Source organism: Dipodomys spectabilis, unplaced genomic scaffold (genome assembly GCF_019054845.1).
Source record: "Dipodomys spectabilis isolate Male_0828 unplaced genomic scaffold, ASM1905484v1 ptg000363l, whole genome shotgun sequence".
Classification (NCBI taxonomy): Eukaryota; Metazoa; Chordata; class Mammalia; order Rodentia; family Heteromyidae; genus Dipodomys; species Dipodomys spectabilis.
The window spans coordinates 6,213,176-6,236,786 of NW_024871040.1; the positions used below are offsets into that span (position 1 = coordinate 6,213,176).

Consider the following 23,611-nt stretch of genomic DNA (forward strand, 5'->3'; position numbering starts at 1 on the left):
GAAATAATCTCATTAATATCCTTGTACCATCTAATAGAAAAGGTCTGGGGAGCAACTTCTAGGAGGATCTATGTTTGAAGAGAGCATGTTCAAAAAGTTAGAGCAGAGCACCGGCAGCTCACGCCTATAATCCTAGCTACACAGGAGGCTGAGATCTGAGGATCATGGTTCAAAGCCAGCCCGGGCAGAAAAGTCCATGACACTCTTATCTCCAATTAACCACCAGAAAACTGGAAGTGGTGCTGTGGCTCAAGTGGTAGAGTGCTAGCCTTGAACTGAAGAGCTCAGGGACAGTACCCAGGCCCAGAGTTCAAGCCCCACCACCGACAAAAAAAAAAAGTTAGTGAGATTCTCATCTCCACCAATTTCTGTGTAGTGGTGCATGCCTGTGATCTCAGAAATGTAATAGGTATGGGTAGATAGATTGTAGTTGAGGTGGTCTGGTCCTATCTGAAAAATAAAGGTGCTTAGAAATGGGTCCAGTGGTATAACAACTGCCAAACAAGTCAAAGCCCCAAGTTGAAACAAACAAACAAAAAAAGCCCTAGAGGCTGGGAGTATAGCTTGTAGAAGAGTGGGTATTTAGCATGTGCAAGGCCTTAGGTTCAATTTCTAGCATCAAAAATTTAAAAAGTAGCTGGGCGCTGGTGGCTCACGCCTGTAATCCTAGCTACTCAGGAGGCCGAGATCTGAGGATCACGGTTCAAAGCCAGCCCGGGCAGGAGAGACCGTGAGACTCCTATCTCCAATAAACCACCAGAAAACCGGAAGTGGCGCTGTAGCTCAAGTGGTAGAGCGCTCGCCTTCAGCTGAAGAGCTGAGAGACAGCGCCCAGGCCCAGAGTTCAAGCCCCATGACGGACCCAAAAAAAAAAAAAAAAATTTAAAAAGTAGGGGCTGGGAAGGTGGCTCAGTGGTAGAGCACTTGCCTTGCATGCATGAGGCCCTGGATTCGATTCCTCAGCACCACATAAGCAAAAAGAAAAAAAAAGCCGGAAGTGGCGCTGTGGCTCAAGTGGTAGAGCATTATCCTTGAGCTGAAGAGCTGAGGGACAGTGCCCAGGCCCAGAGTTCAGGCCATGACCGGACCCCAAAAAAAAAAAAATTTTTTTTTAAAAGTAACAAGTCCCTACAAAATTACTTTAGTCAGGTGCTAGTGGTTTACACCTATAATCCTAGCTACTTAGGAAGCTAAGATCTGAGGATGAAGGTTCAGAGCCAGCCTGGGCAGGAAAGTCCATAAGATTCTTATCTCTAATCAGCCAGCAAAAAAGTCTGAAGTGGAGCTGTGGCTCAAGTGGCAGAGAAGGAGCCTTGATTGAGAAAGCTTTTAGATAAATCTTTCTACCTTCTTTTGTACTATTGGGGATTGAACTCTTAGCTTTCAGTGCTCTACCACTTGAATCACAGCTCCAGTTTACTTTTTGTTTTTATGATTTCCTGTTAACTTTGCCTGGGCTAACTTTGAACTATGATCCTCCTGTTCCCACCTCCCATGTAGTTGGGATTATAGGCATATACATCATCATTTATGGGCCTAATATACCTACTTTAATTCTTTTTTTTTCTTTTAATAGTACTTGGGGGTTGGGCTAAGAATGTGTCTTAGTGGTAGAGTACTTGCCTTGCATGCATGAAAGCCCTGGATTCGATTCCTCAGTACCACATAAATAGAAGTGGCACTGTGGCTCAAGTTTTAGAGTGCTAGCCTTGAGCAAAAACAGGCTCAGAAACAGTGCCCAGCCCCTAAGTTCAAGCCTTAGGACTAGCAAAAAAAAAAAAAATAGTACTGGTGGTTGATCTCACAGCCATGTACTTGTTAAGCAAGTGCTCTGCAACTTGAGCTATGCCCTCTAGATCCCTACTTTATTTACATAAAATTTTACAACTTTTTGCCCTTGCTATTGTTTTCTTAAAAAAATTAAACAACAGCAGAAAAAGGAAAAGAAAACACTGATATTCCAAATTACTTGGGAGACACTTGTTTGTGCATTTGGCATAATGACACAGATTTTTCCATTCTGCATCATTAAAAATCTATTGGTTAGCCAGGAAATGGCTCAAGTAGTAGAGTGCTTGCTTAGCATGCCCACAATTTTATATTCAATTCCCAGTACCCAAAATAAAAACTGGATGCAAGTGGCTCACACTTGTCATCTTAGCTGCTCGGAAGGCTAAGAACTGAAGGATTGGACTGGGTAGGTGGCTCAATGGTAGAGGGCTTGCCTCACATACATGAGGCCCTGGGTTTGATTCCTCAGCACCACATAAACAAAAAAACTGGAAATGACTCTGTGGCTCAAGTGGTAGAGCGCTAGCTTTGAGCTGAAGAGCTGAGAGACAGCACCCAGGCCCAGAGTTCAGGCCCTTTGATCGATTAAAAAACTGAAGGATTGCATTTCAAAACCAGACTAAATAGAAAAGTCTTTTGAGACTTTTGTCTCAAAACACCAGCAAAAGTCTGTACTGGAGGTATGGTTCAAGTTGTAGAGAGCCAGCTGTAAGCAAGCCATTCAACAGTGAGAGACTTTTGAGTTCAAAACCCAGAACCAGCAGAGGAGAGAAAAGCAAGCTGCTGGAGAAGCTGAATGTGTACTCCAAAGTAGATCTCTAGAAGGTGATGCAAAAGAATTGTGAGTTCAAGACCAATATAGCCTACATAGGGAATCTTGTCTCAAAGATGTTGTATAGTTTCCCAGGCATTTGAGCAGAGGGCTGAATAATTAAGGGTTTTAGTAAAATACCACAAAACTCACAAAATTCTGATTGAAATTAAAAGATGAATTATGAGCACTTGTCCTGTAGGTAATAGAAAAATATGTACTTTTTTTTTTTTTTTTGTGGGTCCGGTCGTGGGGCCTGAACTCTGGGCCTGGGCGCTGTCCCTCAGCTCTTTAGCTCAAGGCTAGCGCTCTACCACTTGAGCCACAGCGCCACTTCCAGCTTTTTTCTTTTTGCTTATGTGGTACTGAGCAATTGAACCCAGGGCCTCAGGCATGCAAGGCAAGCGATCTACCACTGAGCCACCTTCCCAGCCCAAAAATATGTACTTCTTATGATGCAACCATGGAAGTACTCAAGAATAAATCAGTCATTTAAAATGATGGTACACGGGGCTAGGAAGGTGGCTCAGTGGTAGAGTGCTTGCCTTGCATGCATGAGGCCCTGGGTTTGATTCCTCAGCACCACATAAACAAAAAGAAAAAAGCCGGAAGTGGCGCTGTGGCTCAAGTGGTAGAGCACTAGCCTTGAGCTGAAGAGCTGAGGGACAGCGCCCAGGCCCAGAGTTCAGGCCCCACGACCAGACCCCCAAAAAAAAAAGATGGTACACTGCTTTTACTGTCCAGTTTGCTGTTTGCCTCTGAATTCTCAGAATTGTTCTCTGCTCTGCTGTGTGTCTATGCTTTAAATTGTGTTGCTTTCTTCCCTTCCCACTCTCCTCAACCCAAGACCTTATATGTTTATTCCTGAGGTTAGTGTCCTGGGAGCTGTTTGTTTCACTCAGAACTCTTTCCCACCTGACTTTTCTCTCTTTCTCTATTTAGCTTTCTATTTTATTTTACTTAAATTTGGGTAGAAGGTGAAAGGGTGGTGTTTGTAGGGACATTTTATTATTGGCTCTAAATCTGCCTTAACATTGTATGCCTGTACTGTTTACTGTCTTTCTAAAGGTACTTAGAAGAGTTTACCCAAAGAATTAGTGGATAGCCCCCAAAATAATTTAACAAAGACTTATTTTTCCATAGGACATCCATTCCCTTCCGTCCCCTTCCTCTCTCAACAAGGTCTTGCTATGTAGCTCAGGCTGGCCTGGAACTCAAAGTCTTCCTGCCTCAGCCACCAAAGTGCTGGGATTAGGAGCATGTACCACCGCACCTGCCAGATTTTCTCACTTGAACCTTATTCTCCAGCAGTCTATAATACAGGTTAGATGGGCAGCTTTTTTTTTTTTTTTTAATACATGCTAAATCTGGGGAGGGGTGGCACATGAAGCTTTGTTTCTCTCTAATCCTCCACCTTCTTCCTCTACGACTCTTTCTTTCTTGGTCTCACTATTTTCACCAGGGTGTAGGCTAAAATAATCCTACCACTTCAACCTCCCAAGAAGTTAGAACTACAAGTGTGTGCCACCCCACCCAGCACATGAGGGCTTGTTTTAAGCCACATCCCAGCTGGTTAGGGAAGTGTGGATTGTATGGTTGTCACACAGACAGATACCTTGTTAATGAAGCATGCACCACATTCTAAAACCAGTAGAATTTCATACTAGTTCTAGCTATGGGGATGTGCAAAAAAACTATCCAACATGACATACAAATTGGGGCTTGAACTTGGTGCCTCATACTCTCACTTGTTTTTGTTTTTGTTTTTTGCTTAAAGGCTAGTGTTCTACTGCTTGAGCCACACCTCCACTTTTGGCATTCTGCTGATTAATTGAAGTGTCTCATGAACTTTTCCTGCCTGGACTGCCTTCAAACATTAATCTTCAGCTCTTAGCCTCTTTCCCCCACCCCCAGATGTGGGGCTTGAACTCTGGGCCTGTGTGCTGTCCCTGAGTTTTTCAGTTCAGGCTAGCACTCTACCACTTGAGCCACAGCACCACTTCTGATATTCTGGTAGTTAATTGGAGATAAGAGTCTCATAGGCTTGCTTTGAACCATGATCCTCATATTATAGCCTCCTTAGTAGCTAGGATTACAGGCGTGAGCCACAGGCGCCCAGCTAGGTCTTAGCCTCTTGAGTAGCTAGGATTATAGGTATGAGCCATCAGCACTCAGCTTGTGATATTTATTTATTTATTTATTTATTGTCTGTTGTGGGGCCTGAACTCTGGGCTTGGGCTCTGTCCCTCAGCTCTTCAGCTCAAGGCCAGCGCTCTACCACTTGAGCCACAGTGCCACTTCCAGTTTTCTGGTTGTTTATTGTAGATAAGAGTCTCATGGACTTTCCTGCCTGGGCTGGCTTTGAATCTTGATCCTCAGATCTCTGCCTCCTGAGTAGCTAGGATTATAGGCGTGAGCCACTGGTGCCCGGCTTTTTTTTTTCTTTTTTTTTGCCAGTCCTGGGGCTCAAACTCAGGACCTGGACACTGTCCCTGAGCTTCTTTTGGTCAAGGCTAGCATTCTACCACTTGAGCCACAGTGACACTTCTGGCTTTTTCTGTATATGTGGTACTGAGAAATCAAACCCAGGGCTTCATGCATGCTAGGCAAGCACTCTACCACTAAGTCACATTCCCAGCCGTGATTTAGTTTTTATTTTTATTTTTACTGTATTTATTTTTTTGGGGGGGGTCCGGTCATGGGGCCTGAACTCTGGGCCTGGGAGCTGTCCCTCAGCTCTTCAGCTCAAGGCTAGCGGCTCTACCACTTGAGCCACAGCGCCACTTCTGGCTTTTTTCTTTTTGCTTATGTGGTGCTGAGGAATCGAATCCAGGGCCTCATCATGCAAGGCAAGCGCTCTACCACTGAGCCACCTTCCCAGCCCGTGATTCAATTTTTAAATGTTTAAATATTTAATGAAATCATGTTCAACAAAGTGATTAAAAGATGTTATATCCAAAGACAATATGTTATTCTGTTCCTCCCTCTCTATCTAAGTTCATCCCATTTACGTGAGAAAATCAGCTTCCTGTCAGCTTGCTTCTGTTCCAGTGATGGGCACATATCTTTCTTTCTCCTGCTTTTTGTCTTTCCTGGGACTTTTCTTGGTGTCCCACTGTGCTAATTGCTCTTCTGTGCTTTTGCTTCACTTCAGCCACACCGGGTTACCATATGTGCCTCTTCCAGGCGTGGATACCACAACATTCAGTACCATTGGCAATCACGTGAGGTAAGCCTCTGGCAGCTGAGAATGCAAGAAGTGTTCACAGGTAGCATGTGTTACACAAGGTGCACACCTGGCCTCTTATCTCTATAAACCTAGTCTACATCTCTGTGACTCAAGTGTGCTTTTATTTGTGTGTTTACAAGTGCTGGGGCTTGAACTCAGGGCGTGGGTGTTGTTCCTGAGCTTTTATTTTGTTTTTGCTTAAGGCTAGCACTCTACCACTTGAGCCACAGGTCTACTTCTGCCTTTTTCTGAGTAGTTTATTGGAGATCAGAGTGTTGCTGACTTTTCTGCCTGGGCTGGCTTTGAACCATGATCCTCAGATCTCAGCCTGTTGAGTAGCTTAAGTTTACAAGTATGAGCCACTAGTGCCCAGCTTTTTTTTTTTTTTTTTGTGGTGATGGAGCTTGAACTCGGCCTGGGCACTGTCCCTCAGCTCAAGGCTGGCACTCTACCACTTGAGCCATAGCCACAGTGCCACTTGCAGCTTTTTCTGTTTATGTGATGCTGACGAATCAAACCCAAGGCCTCATGAATGCAAGGCAAGCACTCTACCACTGAGCCACCTTCCCAGCCCCCTCTCCCCCTGTTTTTTAAAAATACCAGTTCGGGGGCTTGAACTCAGGGTCTTGCATTCTTGCTTGGCATTTTAGCTCACAGCTAGCTTTCTACTACTTGAGCCATGCCTCCAGTTCCAGCTTTTTCTAGGTTAACTGGAAATAAGAATTTGGCAATATGTCAGTCTTAGCTGACTTTACACTGAGATTCCCAAATCTCAGCCTCTTGAATAGCTCGGTTTATAGGTGTGAGCTACCAGTGCCTAGCATGGCCTGTTTCCTTATAAAAACTATACCACTGAAATGAATGGATCTCATTTTTGCAATTTCCTTTTTTGGATTCTTGTAAGTTTTGACATATGTAGACTCAGGCTATACCAGTAACTAGAAAACAAGTTTGCTGGAGATGAAAAGAGGTCTAGCTGCCCATTGAAAAGTTAGAAAGCAAGCATTCTCATATGGTTCTCTCTTTCTCTCTCCATGATGCTAGGCTAGAGCCTGCATTCACTGCCTTGGTACCAAAGTCTTGCTTGGTAACAGAACCAGATGTCAGCAAGCTCCTGCTTTCAGCCTCTGAGTTCCAGGTTCCTGTGTTTGATGAGCTGGATGGTGTGACAGCAGCACACCCTCGTCTTCAGGGCAGCCCTCCAGAACAGAAAGAGGTAATTACAGCACCAGTGAGGTCCACTGACAGTGGCGTTGGTCTCAATCGTTGACTTACATCACATAGCAGGCGTAGACAGCCCAGGTGCCTTCACTACGTTCAGCTTCAGATGAGTACTGAAGAGTGCTAAACTAGAAGTTTTCTGCTTGGCCTTGGCAAATAAAGGATACACTCGATTTCTTTGTTTTTCATTTAGTTTCTTTTTAGGGACAAGATCTTACTATGTTACTTACCTCAACCTCCTGGGCTCATGTGATCCTCCTGCCTCAGCCCCACCAAGTCAGCATTTAACTGCCTTTCTAGAGACTTATGTCACTGAGTTGCTTTAATGCCTTCAGAGAAGGTAGTGAATGCTGGTGTTTTGTTGTGCAATATCTGGCCACCTCATCCATTGTATATTTTCACATTGATAACCTCAGTTGTGAACACAGCTGAAGTAAGATGAGGAGCTTTATGAAATGCTTCTTACTAGAATTGTCTGCAGAATACGGACAGTGTCTTGAGTATTAGGGACAGTTACTTTGTTAAAAATGTTTTATACCTTCTGAACTTTTAAAAACAGGTTGAGCCAGAGAAGAGGCCAAAGAAAGTCTCACAGATTCGAATACGGAAAACCATTCCTAAGCCAGATCCTAATCTTACCCCAATGGGCCTGCCTCGACCCAAAAGGTGAGGTCTTTCTTGAGTACAAATTGGGTTCGCTATTTACTATTTTGAAGAATTATTAGGCAAAATATAGTTGCCCTTTAAATGGTCATTTACTTTGTGCTGTTTACTTCTAGGAATTTATATTAAATTAATTAGTCATGTGGCTAAATGTTTATGTGCAAAATTTATATATGTATTTTTTATTAGCTTACATTAGTTATACTGTAGGAGATTTCATTACATTTCCATGTGTTTTAGTATATTCTAGTTATGGAATATATGTTTGTAACATTTCTGCTGGAGATGCGGCTCAAGTGATAGAGTACTAGCCTAGAAGAGATATTTTAATTTTTGTTGTTTTGGGGTTTTGTTCTGTTCTGTTTCTTTGGCTGGTACTGGGGTTTGAACTTGGGATTTTACACTTGCTAGACATGTGCTCTATCACTGAGCCAGGCCTCCAGCTCCATCCTTAATCTTTTCTTTTTTTTTGAGCTTACTGTGCCAGATATTGTGCGCACATAATCTCAGTTCATCTCAGTTCTGGAAGGTAAGTACTGTTGGCCTGTTAGGTTGGGGTGACGATATTGAGACTCAGTAGTTTAGAAACCTGCATTAGGTCCTAAGTGTCAGTCATGGCACATGTGGCTCCTGTCTGTCTGTCAAAGTTATCCTGGCCCAGAGCCCAAGCTCCCAATGCTGAGAACAGTGGGTAAGGACTTAATGTGTTATGAGTTTAATTTTTAAGAATATCTCCAGCCGGGCGCTGGTGGCTCACGCCTGTAATCCTAGCTACTCAGGAGGCTGAGATCTGAGGATCGCGGTTCAAAGCCAGCCCGGGCAAGGAAGACCGTGAGACTCCTATCTCCAATAAACCACCAGAAAACCGGAAGTGGCGCTGTAGCTCAAGTGGTAGAGCGCTCGCCTTGAGCTGAAGAGCTGAGGGACAGCGCCCAGGCCCAGAGTTCAAGCCCCACGACCAACAAAAAAAAAAAAAGAATATCTCCAGATTTCTATTTTCTTTTGATGAATATTGCTCCATTTCTCATCAGTAAATGGAAATGTAACCGAATTTCCTTAATAACCCAAGGTAAGTTCCTTAACCTTATACAGGAATTTATCTGTAAAATATGAATAAGAATTTCTTTTTTGACAGTCCTGGGGCTTGATCTCAGGGCCTAAGCACTGTCCCTGAGCCTCTTTGTGCTCAAGACTAGCATTCTACCACTTGAGACACAGCACTGCTTCTGGCTTTTTCTGAGTAGTTTTTTTTTGCCAGTCCTGAGGCTTGAACTTAGGGCCTGGGCACTGACCCTGAGCTTCTTTTGCTCAAGACTAGCACTCTTCCACTTGAGCCACAGAGCCACTTCCAGCTTTTTCTTTTTATGTTGTACTGAGGAATTGAACCCAGGGCTTCATGTATGCTAGGCAAGCTCTCTACCACTAAGCCGCATTCCCAGCTCATTATGAATAGTTGTGTTTTTTTGTTTGTTTTGTTTTGTTTTTTGGTCATGGGGTCTGAACTCTGGGCATGGGCACTGTCTCTCAGTTCTTCAGCTCATGGCTAGCGCTCTACCACTTGAGCCACAGTGCCACTTCTGGCTTTTTCTGCTTATGTGGTGCATAAGGGCCTCATGCATGCAAGGCAAGCACTCTACCACTGAACCACCTTCCCAACCCCCTCTGAATAGTTTTATTGGAGAGTCTCACAGATTTTTTTTTGCCTGGGCTGGCTTTGAACCATGATCTGTAGATCTCAGCCTCCTGAGTAGTTAGGATTACAGGTATGAGCCATAAGCTCCTTGCAGACAGTATACAAATTCTTAACAAGTAGGATTTTCTGTACAGAATCTCAACTGTATTTATTATAGTGATTCACATAATAATTACAGTTGTTAACCATTAATTACAATCTTCTACCACTCTACTTTTCCTATATTTAATATATTGATTTTCTAGTTTTATGGATTTTGTTGTTTTTGGAGATAGTGGTGATATACCCCAGGCTGACCTCAAATTGGAAATCTTCCTGGCTCAGCCTCCTGAGTACTGGGATTGTAGAGGTGTACCAGCATGCACTATTTGTTTTTGTGCTTGCTAAATTCTTGTGGTGCTGTGGATTAAACCCAGGGCCCTTTATATTCTAGGAAAATGCACTACCATTGAGCTATATCCCTTGCTCCTTATTTTGAGATAAGGCCTCAAACTCTCCCAGTCCTCCTTCCTTGACCTCTTTTGTGTTAGGATTACAAGTTTGCATCAACATGCCTGGCAAGAGTTTTAATTTGAAAAAGCAGTTCATAATGCAGGGATGATTAAATAATTTACAGAAGATCAATTCAAAAGAAGAAAATGCCATTGGAGTCTTTAAAGGAAGAAAAAAAGTATAATAATTTATATTACCATATATATACTTTGTATATTTATTTGTATACCCATAATAGTAATGCTACATTACAGCCAAACTATCTAATAGAATGCTACTATTTGTATAAAATTGTAAGGGTTTAAGGATGTACTCTTTTTTCCTTTATTTATTTTTTGGTAGGGCTAAGAAGCCCTACCAAACTCTAGTCCTTATATATATTAGGTAATCATTCTATACAGAGCTACAGTCCTAGCTCTAAAAGTTTTGTATTTTTTGTTTTGTTTGTCTGGTTTGACTGTTAAGAATTAAACCCAGGGCCTTGTGCACATATAGGCAACCACTTAACCTATAACCCCAGCTCCCTAAAGGTTTCTTGAGGTTTGTTGTTTTTTTTGTTTTTTGTTTTTTGTTTTTTTGGTCAGTCGTTGTGGGGCTTGAAATCTAGACCTGGGCGCTGTCCTTCAGTTCTTCAGCTCAAGGCTCTCACTCTACCATTTGAGCCACAGCACCACTTCCAGTTATTCTGGTGGTTTAGTAGAGATAAAAGTCTCATGGACGCCGGGCGCTGGTGGCTCACGCCTGTAATCCTAGCTACTCAGGAGGCTGGATCTGAGGATCGTGGTTCAAAGCCAGCCCGGGCAGGAGAGACTGTGAGACTCTTATCTCCAATAAACCACCAGAAAACCGGAAGTGGCGCTGTAGCTCAAGTGGTAGAGCGCTCGCCTTGAGCTGAAGAGCTGAGGGACAGCGCCCAGGCCCAGAGGTCAAGCCCCACGACCGACAAAAAAAAAAAAAGTCTCATGGACTCAGAAAAAAAAAGTCTCATGGACTTTCCTTGTCCTGGCTGGGTTTGAACCAAGATCCTTAGATCTCAGCCTCCTGAGTAGCTAGGTTTATAGGCATGAGCCACCAGCGCTCAGCTAGACAAAATATTTCTATAGTTGGTTCTTCTACTTTATTGCTTTTGGAGGCATTGGTACTGGAGATTAGATGCAGAGTTCCTTACACACTAAGTATACATTCTACCACTGGCCTATATTCACAACCCCCATAAATTTAGCTTCTCAGATACTAAATTGGAACCCACCTCAAATGCCTGCTTTCTTACTTTAGGCCTTGTTTGTAGAACATAAAAGCCACTGTCACCCAAAGTTTGGTTATCATAGGTAATTTGTCTCCCCTGGTTTTTCCTAGTTCAGAGACTAAATAATACCAACATTTTTTGCCATATCCTGATAATATTAGCATATCTCAACCTCAATACAATGCCTCAGGGATGCGGGTGTAGCTCATTAGTAGAATATGAACTTAGCATGTCTCAAGCCCTGGGTTCATTCACCAGCACCAAAGGAATAAAGTAGTACCAGGATATCCTAGGAGTCATCTGTCTTTCCCTTCCCTGTCCCAGACGCTTGTGCCACCCCCCAACCCCCCACCCCTCACCCATCAGGACCTGTCATTCCCACAGTTGAGTGGCTGTGGGCATGCATACAGGCCAGCAACATAATTTGCCTGGATCATACAACTTGTAGATGGTTTCAAGGTCAAAGTCTTACCTGCCCAGTCACACTGGGATTGGGTTGTGAGCTGGTACTGAAGATGGAGTAAGGAGGATAGATGGTGAGGCTGGAGCAGCAGATTGAACTGGAAGAATTGTGTCGAACCACTCAGGGTCCAGGGGAGCCACCAGGAACACCTTGGGCTAAAGAGTGTGTCAACAGAGTCCACATACACAGTCCTGTGACTGCTGAGCTGACTGCTGCTCCAGCTAGCTTCCATCCTTCTTACTTCCTGCCCTGAGGCTTGAGTCAAGATTGTTTGTTTGTTTTAAAAACATAACTTGGGTATTTCTGAGCACTGGGACAAATCCTGTGAGGAGAGGGATAAGGAATTGAAAGAAGGTAATTTATCACATGGTAGCCATAGAAGATAGCACTTCAGTACATCTTTGGCCATCTTCAGGGTAAAGACCTTGGCTTCAGGTTAAATAGGAAGAATTGGGAGCAGGAGGTGAGAAAGACATGCAGAAGTAAAACAGTTAAAAGTCACAGTAGAGTACTTCAGTCTTTGTCTCTGGAGGCCTGGTGAGTGGTTTTTAGCTCTTTAGCTGTTCTCTTCAAGAAAGTAAGAAAATGGCATTGCTTGGTTAAAGGGCAGTGTGCCTTTTATCCCAAGATGCTTATCAGTGAAAATTGTGGGGCTAGAACTTGAGGCCTGGGCACTGTCTCTGAGTTCTTTTGCCAAAACTAGAGCTCTATTACTTTGAGCTACAGTACTACTTCCGGTTTTCTGGTGATTAATTAGAAATAAGAGTCTCTCAGACTTTCCTTCCTGGGTTGTCTGTGAACTGTGGTCCTCAGATCTCAGCCTCCTGAGTAGCAAGGATTACAGGGATGAGCCACCAGCACCCAGCCCAAAAGTATCTTTTAAGTTGCCTCTTATACTATGTTGCATGCCATTTTTCCTGGAAGCTCTAAACCTGCCCTCCTCATGAAAAAAATGCAATTGTTTTATATAAAAATGCATTAATTTTAGACAATAAACTTCTATTTTTACTACAGTTATATTATAAAACAGCATGGACAAGACTAAAACTTTGGTACAAGAAAAAAAGAAAAGAAGCTGGGCGCCAGTGGCTCATGCCTATAATCTTAACTACTCAGGAGGCTGAGAGCTGAGTATCCCAGTTCAGAGCCAGCCTGGGCAGCAAAGTCCATGAGACTCTTATCTCGAATAAAACAACAGAAAACCAGAAGTAGCATTGTGGCTCAAGTGGTAGAGTACTCACTTTGAGCTGAAGAGCTGAGGGACAGTGCCCAGGCCCAGAGTTGAAGTCCCATGACTGACCAAAAAAAGAAAAGAGAAACTCATACCTATTTGCGTCATATAAAAGCTGCAACCTGGACATGGTGGCTTACACTTGTAAATTGAGCTACTGAGGAGGTGGAGATCAAGAAGATTGGAGTTTGGAGCTGGGAAGGTGGCTCAGTGGTAGAGCGCTTGCCTTGCATGCATGAGGCCCTGGGTTCGATTCCTCAGCACCACATAAGCAAAAAGAAAAAAGCCGGAAGTGGTGCTGTGGCTCAAGTGGTAGAGTGCTAGCCTTGAGCTGAAGAGCTGAGGGACAGCGCCCAGGCCCAGAGTTCAGGCCCCACAACCGGACCCAAAAAAAAAAGAAGAAGAAGAAGAAGAAGAAGATTGGAGTTTAAGGATCCGCCAGGCAAAAAGATAGTCTCAATAAATGATCATGGTGGTATATATCAGTAATTTCAGCTACACAGGTAGCTGGTCAGTGGTCCCTAGGCAAAAAATGTAAAACACTATCTGAAAAATAACTAAAGCTAAAAATAGAATTTACACAATTCCAAAAATAAAAATGATCTTAAAAGCAGCAGAGAACATGAATATACATACAGAAATCATGAACAAGCTGAGCACCAGTAGCTTACACCTATACTACTCAGGAGGTTGAGATCTGAGGATTGAGGTTCAAAGTCAGCCCAGGCAAGGAAAGTCCGTGAGACTCTTATCTCCAGTTAACCACCAGAAAACCGGAAGTGGTGCTGTGGCTCAAGTGGTGGAACGCTCACTTTGAGCTGAAGAGCTCAGGGACAGTGCCAGGCCCAGCATTCAAGCCACATAACCAATCCCCCCTACCCCCCTCCCAAAATATCATCAACAAAACAGTAACAAAATGAATCCAGTGGCAAAAACAAATTCCAAGTGAAGGGATGGAAGAAGATCTACCATGTAAATGCTCCTAACTTGAAGGCAGGAGTTGCCATCCTGATACCTGACAAAATAAACATTTTGTTAAAATCAATATAAAAAGACAAAGGGCTGGGAAGGTGGCTCAGTGGTAGAGTGCTTGCCTTGCATGCATGAGGCCCTGAGTTCAAATCCTCAGCACCACATAAGCAAAAAAGAAGCCAGAAGTGGCGCTGTGGCTCAAGTGGTAGAGCTCTAGCCTTGAGCTGAAGAGCTGAGGGACAGCGCCCAGGCCCAGAGTTCAGGCCCCACGACCGGACCCCAAGAAAAAAAGAAAAAAGCATGAGAGACAAAAAGTAGTTCAACATGAGGGACAGCGCCCAGGCCCAGAGTTTAGGCCCCATGACCGGACCCCCCCCCCCAAAAAAAAAAAAGTAGCTCAACAGTTACCAAGTGGTAAGTTTCAGAGCAAATCAAACGTAACAGGTACAAGATTTCCTTTAGAGGTTATGAATGTATTCTAGGCTAAAATAGTGATCATTAGTTATCATGTAAACATCTCAATAAACCAGTTATTTATACATGTTTAATGGTAAGACTAAATGTTCACTGGTAGAGTAGATACACCAAGCCCTGGATTGATGCCCGGCACTGCCAAGCAAAAGAACAAAAGTTTTGCCAGGCATCAGTGGCTCATGCCTGTAATCCTAGCTACTCAGGAGGCTAAAATTTGAGGATCACTTTCAAGACCAGCCCAGGCAGGAAAGTCTGTGAGACTCTTAATCTTCAATAAACCACTAGAAAAACATAAGTGGCTCTGTGGCTCAAGCAGTAGAGCTCTCGCCTTGCGCTGAAGAGCACAGGGATAGTGCCCAGCCCAGAGTTCAAGCCCCATGACTGACAAAACAAACAAAACAGTTTTGTTTTGTTTTTTTTTTTGGGTCCGGTCGTGGGGCCTGAACTCTGAGCCTGGGCGCTGTCCCTCAGCTCTTTAGCTCAAAGCTAGCGCTCTACCACTTGAGCCACAGCGCCACTTCCGGCTTTTTTCTTCTTGCTTATGTGGTGCTGAGGAATCGAACCCAGGGCCTCAGGCTTGGAAGGCAAGCACTCTACCACTGAGCCACCTTCCCAGCCCAACAGTTGTTTTTTTGGGGGGGGAGGGGTCCAGTCGTGGGGCCTGAACTCTGGGCCTGGGCGCTGTCCCTCAGCTCTTCAGCTCAAGGCTAGCACTCTACCACTAGAGCCACAGCGCCACTTCCGGCTTTTTTCTTTTTGCTTATGTGGTGCTGAGGAATTGAACCCAGGGCCTCAGGCATGCAAGGCAAGCGCTCTACCACTGAGCCACCTTCCCAGCCCAAACAAAACAGTTTTTATGCTGGGAATTGATGCTCACTCAGGGCTGTCATCCCAGCTACAGGAGAGGCTGTGATTGGGAAGATCAAGGTTCCAAGCAAATAAGTTCATGAAACTCCCATCAGCAGAAAAGGCTGGGTGTGATTAGGCAAGCCTGTCATCACAGCTCCAGTGAGAAGCATAAATGGGATTGTGGTCCAGGCCATCCCCAGGAAAAAGCAGGTGATTAATATGAGCTTGGGCTATGTGTAGAGCACTAGCACCAAGTAAAATATCTCAGGGACAGTGGCCAGGTCCTGAGTTCAAGCCCCAGGACCAGCACAAATTAAAAAACAAGGAAGCGGGGCTGGGAAGGTGGCTCAGTGATAGAGCGCTTGCCTTGCATGTATGAGGCCCTGGGTTCGATTCCTCACCACCACATAAGCAAAAAGAAAGCCAGGCCGGGCGCTGGTGGCTCACGCCTGTAATCCTAGCTACTCAGGAGGCTGAGATCTGAGGATCGCAGTTCAAAGCCAGCCCGGGCAGGAGAGACCGTGAGACTCCTATCTCCAATAAAAAAAAACACCAGAAAACCGGAAGTGGCGCTGTAGCTCAAGTGGTAGAGCGCTCGCCTTGAGCTGAAGAGCTAAGGGACAACGCCCAGGCCCAGAGTTCAAGCCCCACGACCGACAAAAAAAAAAAAAAAAGCCAGAAGTGGTGCTGTGGTTCAAGTGGTAGAGCGCTAGCCTTGAGCTGAAGAGCTGAGGGACAGCTCCAAGGCCCAGAGTTCAGGCCCCACGACCAGACCCCCCCAAAAAAAAAACAAAAAACAAAAAAAACAAGGAAGTGGCACTGTGGCTCAAGTGGTAGAGCACTCGCCTTGAGCTGAAGAGCTCAGAGACACGGTCCAGGCCCAGAGTTCAAGCCCTATGATGGACAAAGAAAAAAATAGCAAAAAGGCTGGAGGCATGAATTCAAACCCTAGTTAGTACAGCAAAAAATAAGTAAAACTAAAATAATATTTTTGGTTTTTTTTTTTTTGTTGTTTTCAGCATGAATCTTGGTATAGTGGCATGGCCTGTTCTTTTTAGGAAGACTCAGGCAGAGGTACTCTTGAGCCCATGAGCTTGAAATTAGACTGGGCAACATAGGAAAGGAAAAAGGTGTGTGTGGGTGTGTGTGTGGGTGTGGGGTGTGTGTGTGTGTGGGTGTGTGGGTGTGTGGGTGTGTGGGTGTGTGTGTGTGTGTGTAAAGGAAAAAGATGTGTGTGTATGGTGCTGGTTTTTTTTTTGTCGGTCCAGGGCCTGAGCTCTGGGCCTGGGCACTGTCCCTCAGCTCTTTAACTGTACACTAGCGCTCTACCACTTGAGCTCCAGCCCCACTTCTGGCCTCTGCTTATGTGGTGCTGAGGAATCGAACCCAGGGCCTCATGCATGCAAGGCAAGCACTCTACCACTGAGACACCTTCCCAGCCCCAACGCTAGGGTTTGAACTCAGAGTCGCATGCTCTCACTTAACTTTTATGAGCAAGGCTGATGTACTGCCACTTGAACCACAGCTCCACTTCTAGCTTTTTTAGTTGTTAATTGGAGATAGGAGACTCCTGAACTTTTCTGCTTGTGCTGGCTTCAAACCTCAGTTCTCAGATCTTTAGCTAGAGTTACAGGCATGAGCTACCATTACCCAGCAAGAAAACTGCTACTGCACCCAGATTTCCATGGTGTCCTAAAATATGTTTGGCTTATCCCAATCCTATGAGGAACATACAGGAATTTCCTATGGTCAGGTTTAGGCATCAGCCCTGAGCAAAAATGCTAAGGGACAATGCCCAGGCCCTGAGTTCAGCTCCAGTATTAGCACACACACAAGATAAAAATCCAAACATCATTCCTGCTAATTCCATACATGGACCTAGTTTGATAAAGTTGAAGATTGACATCCTGGGAAAGAAAACAAGAAAACCTCTTGTTCTGTCAATGTATTAACAGAAAGGTTTGGAGTAAGCAAATGGAAATGGTAGAGTTGAGAAACCAAACTATATTTTCTTTGAAGGACATAAAGAATCTGAGATCTGAGGATTATGGTTCAAAGCCATCCTGGACAGACAAAGCTGAGAAATTTATCTCCAGTGAACTAGCAGAAAGCCAGAAGTGGAAGTGTGGCTTAGCTGGTAGAGGGGAAAAAGCATGTGAGGTCCTGAGTTCCTACCCCAGTACTGGCACTATATAAAATATAAGATAAAGTAGAGGCCCTGAAGAATTTATTTTTTCTCTTTTTAGGTTAAAAAAGAAAGAATTCAGTTTAGAAGAAATATACACCAACAAGAACTACAAATCTCCTCCTGCGAACAGGTAGGACAACATGACTGGGATGAAAGAGAAGGTATAACTCTGAAATGATTGCTGTAAATCTCTAATCCTTTACTATAGAAAAGGCTTGTTCAGCTCTGCTAGTATTGGGTTGTTGAAATAACTAGAACTGATGGTTTTAGTTCCCCGCTTTTTTGGGGGGGGGGTCAGTAGTAGGGCTTGGGCGCTGTCCCGGCACTCTGTAGCTCAAGGCATGCGCTCTACCACTTGAGCCACAGCGCCACTTCCAGTTTTCTAGAGATTTATTGGAGATGATAAGAGTCTCACGACTTTCGTGCTCGACTTTCATGCTCGGGCTGGCTTTGAACCATGACCCTCAGATCTCAGCCTCCTGAGTAGCTAGGATTACAGGTGTGAGCCACTGGCACTGGGCCAGTTCCCCACTCTTGAGCCCGAGTCATGATAGGACAGGGAAGAAATCCGTGTGGCCTAGGTAGACACAGAAGCCTCCTCTGGTTTGTGGTGGTATTTTTTGGGTTTTTCGTTTGTTTGTTTGTTTGTTTTTGTTTGGGTCCAGTCGTGGGTCCTGAACTCTGGGCCTGGGCACTGTCCCTCAGCTCTTCAGCTCAAGGCTAGCGCTCTATCACTTGAGCCACAGCGCCACATCCAGCTTTTTTCTTTTTGCTTATGTGATGCACTCTACCACTGAGCCACCTTCCCAGCTCTGTGATGGTGTTTTTACCAAGTATGCAGACTGGCTGGCTACTCCTGACTTTACCGCTGATCTTCAGGTAGGATTCCAAACCCAAATTCAGTTTCACTTAACCACCTTTGGGTCTGAATTTGGTTCAAATGAATGACATTTATCTTTTTTTTTTTTGCCCAGGCAAAAGCCCTGGGACTTTATCTAGGGGTTTTTTGTTTTTTTTTTCTTGGTTGGTTGTGGGGCCTGAACTCTGGGCCTGGGCACTGTCCCTCAGCTCTTCAACTCAAGGCTAGCACTCTACCACTTGAGCCACAGCACCACTTCTGGCTTTTTCTGCTTATGTGGTGCTGAGGAATCGAACCCAGGGCCTCATGCATGCAAGGCAAGCACTCTACCACTGACCCACCTTCCCAGTCCTCTTGTACCTGTCCTTTTGTACCTGTGCTCTATGACATTTTGATTAAACCATTATATTGTGACCTGAAATATCCATTACTAGATTCTAAATGGATTTTGATCCATCCTTACAATGGAATGTACTAGATAGCCATTGACACATGAATCGGCATACCTCTGTACTAAACTGAAGCAAGCTTTTTTTCCTTTGGTGTGTATGTGTGTTTACTGGTACTGGGGCTTGGAGTTAAAGAATTGCTTGGATTCAAACCTCATTCCTCCTGAGTTGCTAGGGTTACAGTTACTAGCCACCAGCACTACAGTTCGAGATAAATGACATGGACCAGCAAATTATAGACCAAATCCGAGAAGGACTGTTTTTATAGGATTTGTTTTGTTCGGTCTTGAGGATTCTTTTGTTCGTTTGTTTTTGGTTTTTGTTTTTTTCTTGTAGATTAAATCAGTTGGTTCCCATTGATTGGACATTGGATCCATTCAGTTTCTAACAGTGGGTCCTTATCAGCATGTCAGTATGGGTCACATTGATACACAGCGCTCCCCACTGGCCGATTACATTCTCACCAGTGAGCCCATGTTGACTTGGTTCCCACTGATGAGGCCTTTAAATCTGGTCACAACCTATGATACCCCAGTTTCCCTATTGACGGGAAGTGTTGGAGCCCTGTAAGTCATCTGTTGATTTTGTTTTGTGGTCTATCCTCAGGTGTTTAGAGACCATCTTTGAGGAACCCAAGGAACGGAATGGTACACTAATCTCAGTCAGCCAACAGAAAAGGAAGCGAGTTTTAGAATTTCAGGATTTTACAGTCCCTCGAAAGAGGAAAGCTCGAGGTAAAGTCAAGCTGACAGGCAGCTTCACCAGGGCCCAGAAGGCGGCTCTGCAGGGTCGAGAGCTGGATGCTCTTTTGATACAGAAGCTGATGGAACTGGAGACCTTCTTTGCCAAGGAAGAGGAAAAGGAGCAGTCATCAGGCTGCTGAGAAACAGTCCTGTTGGAGATCCAATTTGAGAATTTTTTGCACCTCCCTGGAAGAGATTTCTTAATTTTGTCCTACACCTAAACCACTCACGACGCCCATTTGGTGAATTTTTATCCATTTTGAGGTGCAGTCTTTTTAAAAGCTGGTGAAGGAGGGTCCTCTACTTCTACTGCTGAGTACAAGAACCTCAGGAATGCTCCTGTTCTCCTGGAAATGGTCCTCAGTGGTGTCTGGCCACCGCCTGCAAGGGTCTGCCATCCATGGGGAAAGAAGCTCATGCATCTTAAGCAACACTAGGATTCCGAGGACTCACAGTATTTGCACGTCCACATGAAAGTTCCACTTCATTTACGGTGGTGCTAGACCAAGATTACTCAAAAGCCTGGCCTAGGGAGGGGGTCCCAGCCTCCTGTCCTGTGTGGTCTCACCTGCTCATTTCAGTAATCAAGAAGAGATGATGTTTTCTAATCCTTCTGAGTCTGTCTGCCTGAGACCTGTGTGTGTATGTGTGTGTGTGTGTGTGTGCTTTTTGCATCTTTTTCTCCCTTCTGTGACTTTGGGTCACTAGTGCCAGAGGAGCCAATCAGGCCCCACTCAAAGTAAGTTGCACTTTTTTAATGTTGTGGTGTTGATGATTTTCATGTATTTTATTTTTTATTATTTTTATCCTTTTGTATTTTTGCTGCATGTCTGGGGCCTTTAAATGTGATTTTCAAACAGTTTTTAAGAGGAGAAAGACAACACATGTCTTAAGAGAATAAATTATTCGCAGGCATTGGATCAGTTATCTTCACACAGGGACATTTTCTCATTCATATGTTCCAAGCCGTCCCTCCTCATCTCCAGTTTCTAGTGTAGCTCATGAGGGTAGTGCTCTTTCCATCGGTCTTCTCAATCCTGTCTGCTTATGAGTGTGACTTTATCTGCAGTGTTGGTGTAGAGCCAAGTTGGGCACCGTGGTTCCTGGCAAGAGCTGTCCCAGTGGCCTGCTCTAAGACTGAGAGAGAGTCAGGTCATAGTTCAGATGCTAAGACACATGCTTACAATGGGGTCCCCAAATTTCTACCACCGACCCTGTTTTAAGGGCACCTAGTGTACCCTGGGTCTTGGGTCAGACCTACTAGAAGTGTCAACTGCCAGAAGTAACTGGCTTTCTGTGTGTGTGTGTGTGAGAGGACTTAGTAGGCCTAAAGGTAGTCTTTCCCTGTGTGCCAGCCTCCCTCCCCCACCCCTCCTCTCCTGTGGTTTCTCCTTGTATCTTTTTGTTGTGTGTGTGTGTGCGCGTGTGTGCGTGTGTGTGTGTGCGCATGTGTGTGTGTGTGTTTCTGTCTCTTTAAGGGTTTAAAGAACATTCCCTAGCTAGCAAGTGAGATGCTCAGGCACCCTTAAGACACTGGTTACCTCTTCTCATCCTCCCCCGAACCACTGCCACGAAGCAGCCGCTGATGGAATTCATGGAGAAGAGCAAGCAGTGCTGTCCGGAAGTGTTGGCTGACAACTCTCCTCGGATTCTTGCATTCCCCATTTGTTGGTGGGAAGATGGGGTGGGGGGTGAAGGGATCTCTATGTGCCTTTCCTTTGTAGGTTGTTTGTGCTACTCTGGAGTAGAAAAACTGACCTAAACAGGAAAAGTCTGTCTTCCAGGCCTGCCTTTTCTATAACTGCGATATCATGCCTGCTCATCCTTGGGGCTGCTGTAGTCATAGCCTGACTTGATTACGAGAGGCACCGGCTTCCCATGCTGGCTCTGAACGATGGGGACCACATTCTCTTATTCTATACCTTGTCCAGACACTATGGACACATTCTGTGTGTGTCACCTCAACACTTCTCCCTTCCCAAACCGGTTTCCAGCCTCTCATATTGCTTCTCTGCCCTTTTGCTGCAGGAAGGGCATACATAGGTGGCACTCATCAATGAGCGGGGAGTCAGCTGAGGCAGGAGTTGAGGTGGGCTCAGCCGTAGGACCACCACCAAGACAGATCTTTCATGTTGGGTCCTCAGTCATGATACTTGAAAGCGCCAGGAACAGTGATCTCGAACATGGCCATCTTGGACCAGAGGACTAGAGGAATGTAGGGCAAAGCTGCTCTGGGGCCAACCCCACCACTCTTTGATTTTTGGTTGTATTTTGTTTTATTAGAGAAAGGGTCTCATTCTGTAGCTTAGGCTGGCCTTGCTGGAACTTGGCTGTGTAACCCTAGGCAGGCCTGGAACTATACTTGGCCTCCCAAGTACTGGGACTATAAGCATGAGCCACCTTGCCCAACCTGCCTGTAATTCTTGGCTTGCTCTGTAGTGAGGGCTCTTCAGGGGGCCAAGGAGGAGCCCCCCTGTTAGAAACTTCAATACTCACCTGAAGTTGATCCTTTGAGCTTAGCCAATATCTGGTTTCACCGCTGATGAGCCAGGGTCAGGGTTATCAGTAGAACATACAGCCTCTGGCCACAGCAGGAGACATTAGTCAGCTGCTGGCCTATCACCTGCCCAGAACAATGGGAAATCTGTTGGGAGCTGGTAGTTTCTCACTTACCCCAAGTAGTAGGAAGTTAGCATTAAATACAACTTACAGAAGTATAACACCTCCAGAAATTTAGTGTTTTCGTGCCATGGGAAGAGAGGAGAAATCTCAGGTCCAGTCAGGATTGTGCCCAACTCCTTGCCCATCTTTCCATTTCTACCCATACCAACTTCCTCCCCTCCCATCTCTTTTTTTTCCTCTCTTAGCCTCCTTCCTAGCCTCATTTCTGCATTAATTTGGACGTACCTCATTGCCTGGTAAAGCAGAGAGGGAAGTGCCGTGGAAACACGTATGTAGCGTTTGCCTTACGTGGAGCCAAAAGAGCTCAGAAACTCATGCTGTGAATCCCCAAATTCAGTGCTCCTCTTAAGAGCTGTGAAAAAATCATGACATTATGTCACAGTTCTGCCTAAAAAGGGGTCTTTTGATCAACTCCAGATCCCACTTTGGACATCCCTTCCCTGGGGACTCATCCCCTGGCCACCCGGCCACCAGGGTGAAGACAGGACAGCAGGTCCAGGGTCACAGTACAGCCGAGCATCTCCAAGCTGGGGTTCCCTCTCGTCTGTACCATGTACATCACAAGATCTGTGAAAGACCAACCTTTAGGCAGTGATGCTTTTCTCCCATTACCTGGGGAGGGACGAGTGCAGTTGGTGCTTTCTTTCATACCCTTGTTTAGTTTGATTTCTGTAAGCTTCCCCCCCTCCCCCATCATGGAAAGAACCATTTAAATAACCACAGTGTAGGTGGCTATATCCAAAGTATAAATAATTGGCCAGATGTGCAGAATATCATTGTCTGCATTCATATCAGTAGAAGGCTCTTTCCTGAACTAAATGAGTTACATACCGCTGGCTAGGGAAGGAGACAATGTGGCTAGAATCACAGTTCAGTATTAGAACCTTGTCCCACAGGGAACAGGGAAGACAAAGTGGGCTGTGCATGGGTCTTTTGTCACCTGCCACCCAGCACAGCATGCTCAGATTTGGTGCTTGTCAGCTGTCAGCACAAGCTCTTCTCTGGTACTGGATTGAACTTCAATTCTCGGTGAGTGGCCTCTGTGTCTCCTTGAGCTGGGGTTTGGGCCAGTAAATAGCTGCCTCAAGTGTCTATATGATCATGGTCAATAGTTGAGTGAAAATTTGTACATTTTTGGTAACATTGGCATACAGGATGTCCCTGCTGTTCCTTTTCTGTTTAGTAGTTTGTGACCCAAATGCCCACTGTTACATGTATTAATTTATGGAAATAAATTTTTTTGAACACCTTTCAGATTCTGTTCTTATGGTGTGATTAGACCTTTACTGTTATGTAATGAGAGTTTGATTTTTTTTTTTGTCAGTTTTGAGTCTTGAACTCAGGGCTTGAGTTCTGTCTCTCAGCTCTTTTTGGTCAAGGTTAAGAGTTCTACCACTGAGCCACAGCTCCACTTCTGATTTTTGAGTAGTTAATTGGAGATAAGAATCTTTCCAGGACTATTTTACTGGGCTGGCTTCAAACTGTAATCCTTAGTTCTCAGCCTCTAAAGTAGCTAGGATTACAAGCATGAGCCACCGGTGCTCAATTGGGGTTT

General features: G+C 44.8%; 1 protein-coding gene across 1 annotated transcript in view; it reads left to right on the forward strand.

Annotated features, from left to right (window-relative positions):
- The window catches only part of Prr14l (proline rich 14 like), a 55,163-nt gene extending 31,856 nt beyond the window's left edge, over positions 1-23,307 (forward strand). Inside the window, exons 5-9 of the mRNA XM_042666234.1 lie at positions 5,757-5,831; positions 6,876-7,047; positions 7,612-7,718; positions 17,382-17,453; positions 19,238-23,307. Coding sequence (XP_042522168.1) covers positions 5,757-5,831; positions 6,876-7,047; positions 7,612-7,718; positions 17,382-17,453; positions 19,238-19,514 — 703 coding nt within the window. The 3' untranslated portion in view covers positions 19,515-23,307. The remainder of the gene's footprint in view (positions 1-5,756; positions 5,832-6,875; positions 7,048-7,611; positions 7,719-17,381; positions 17,454-19,237) is intronic.
- Positions 23,308-23,611: the final 304 nt, after the last annotated feature.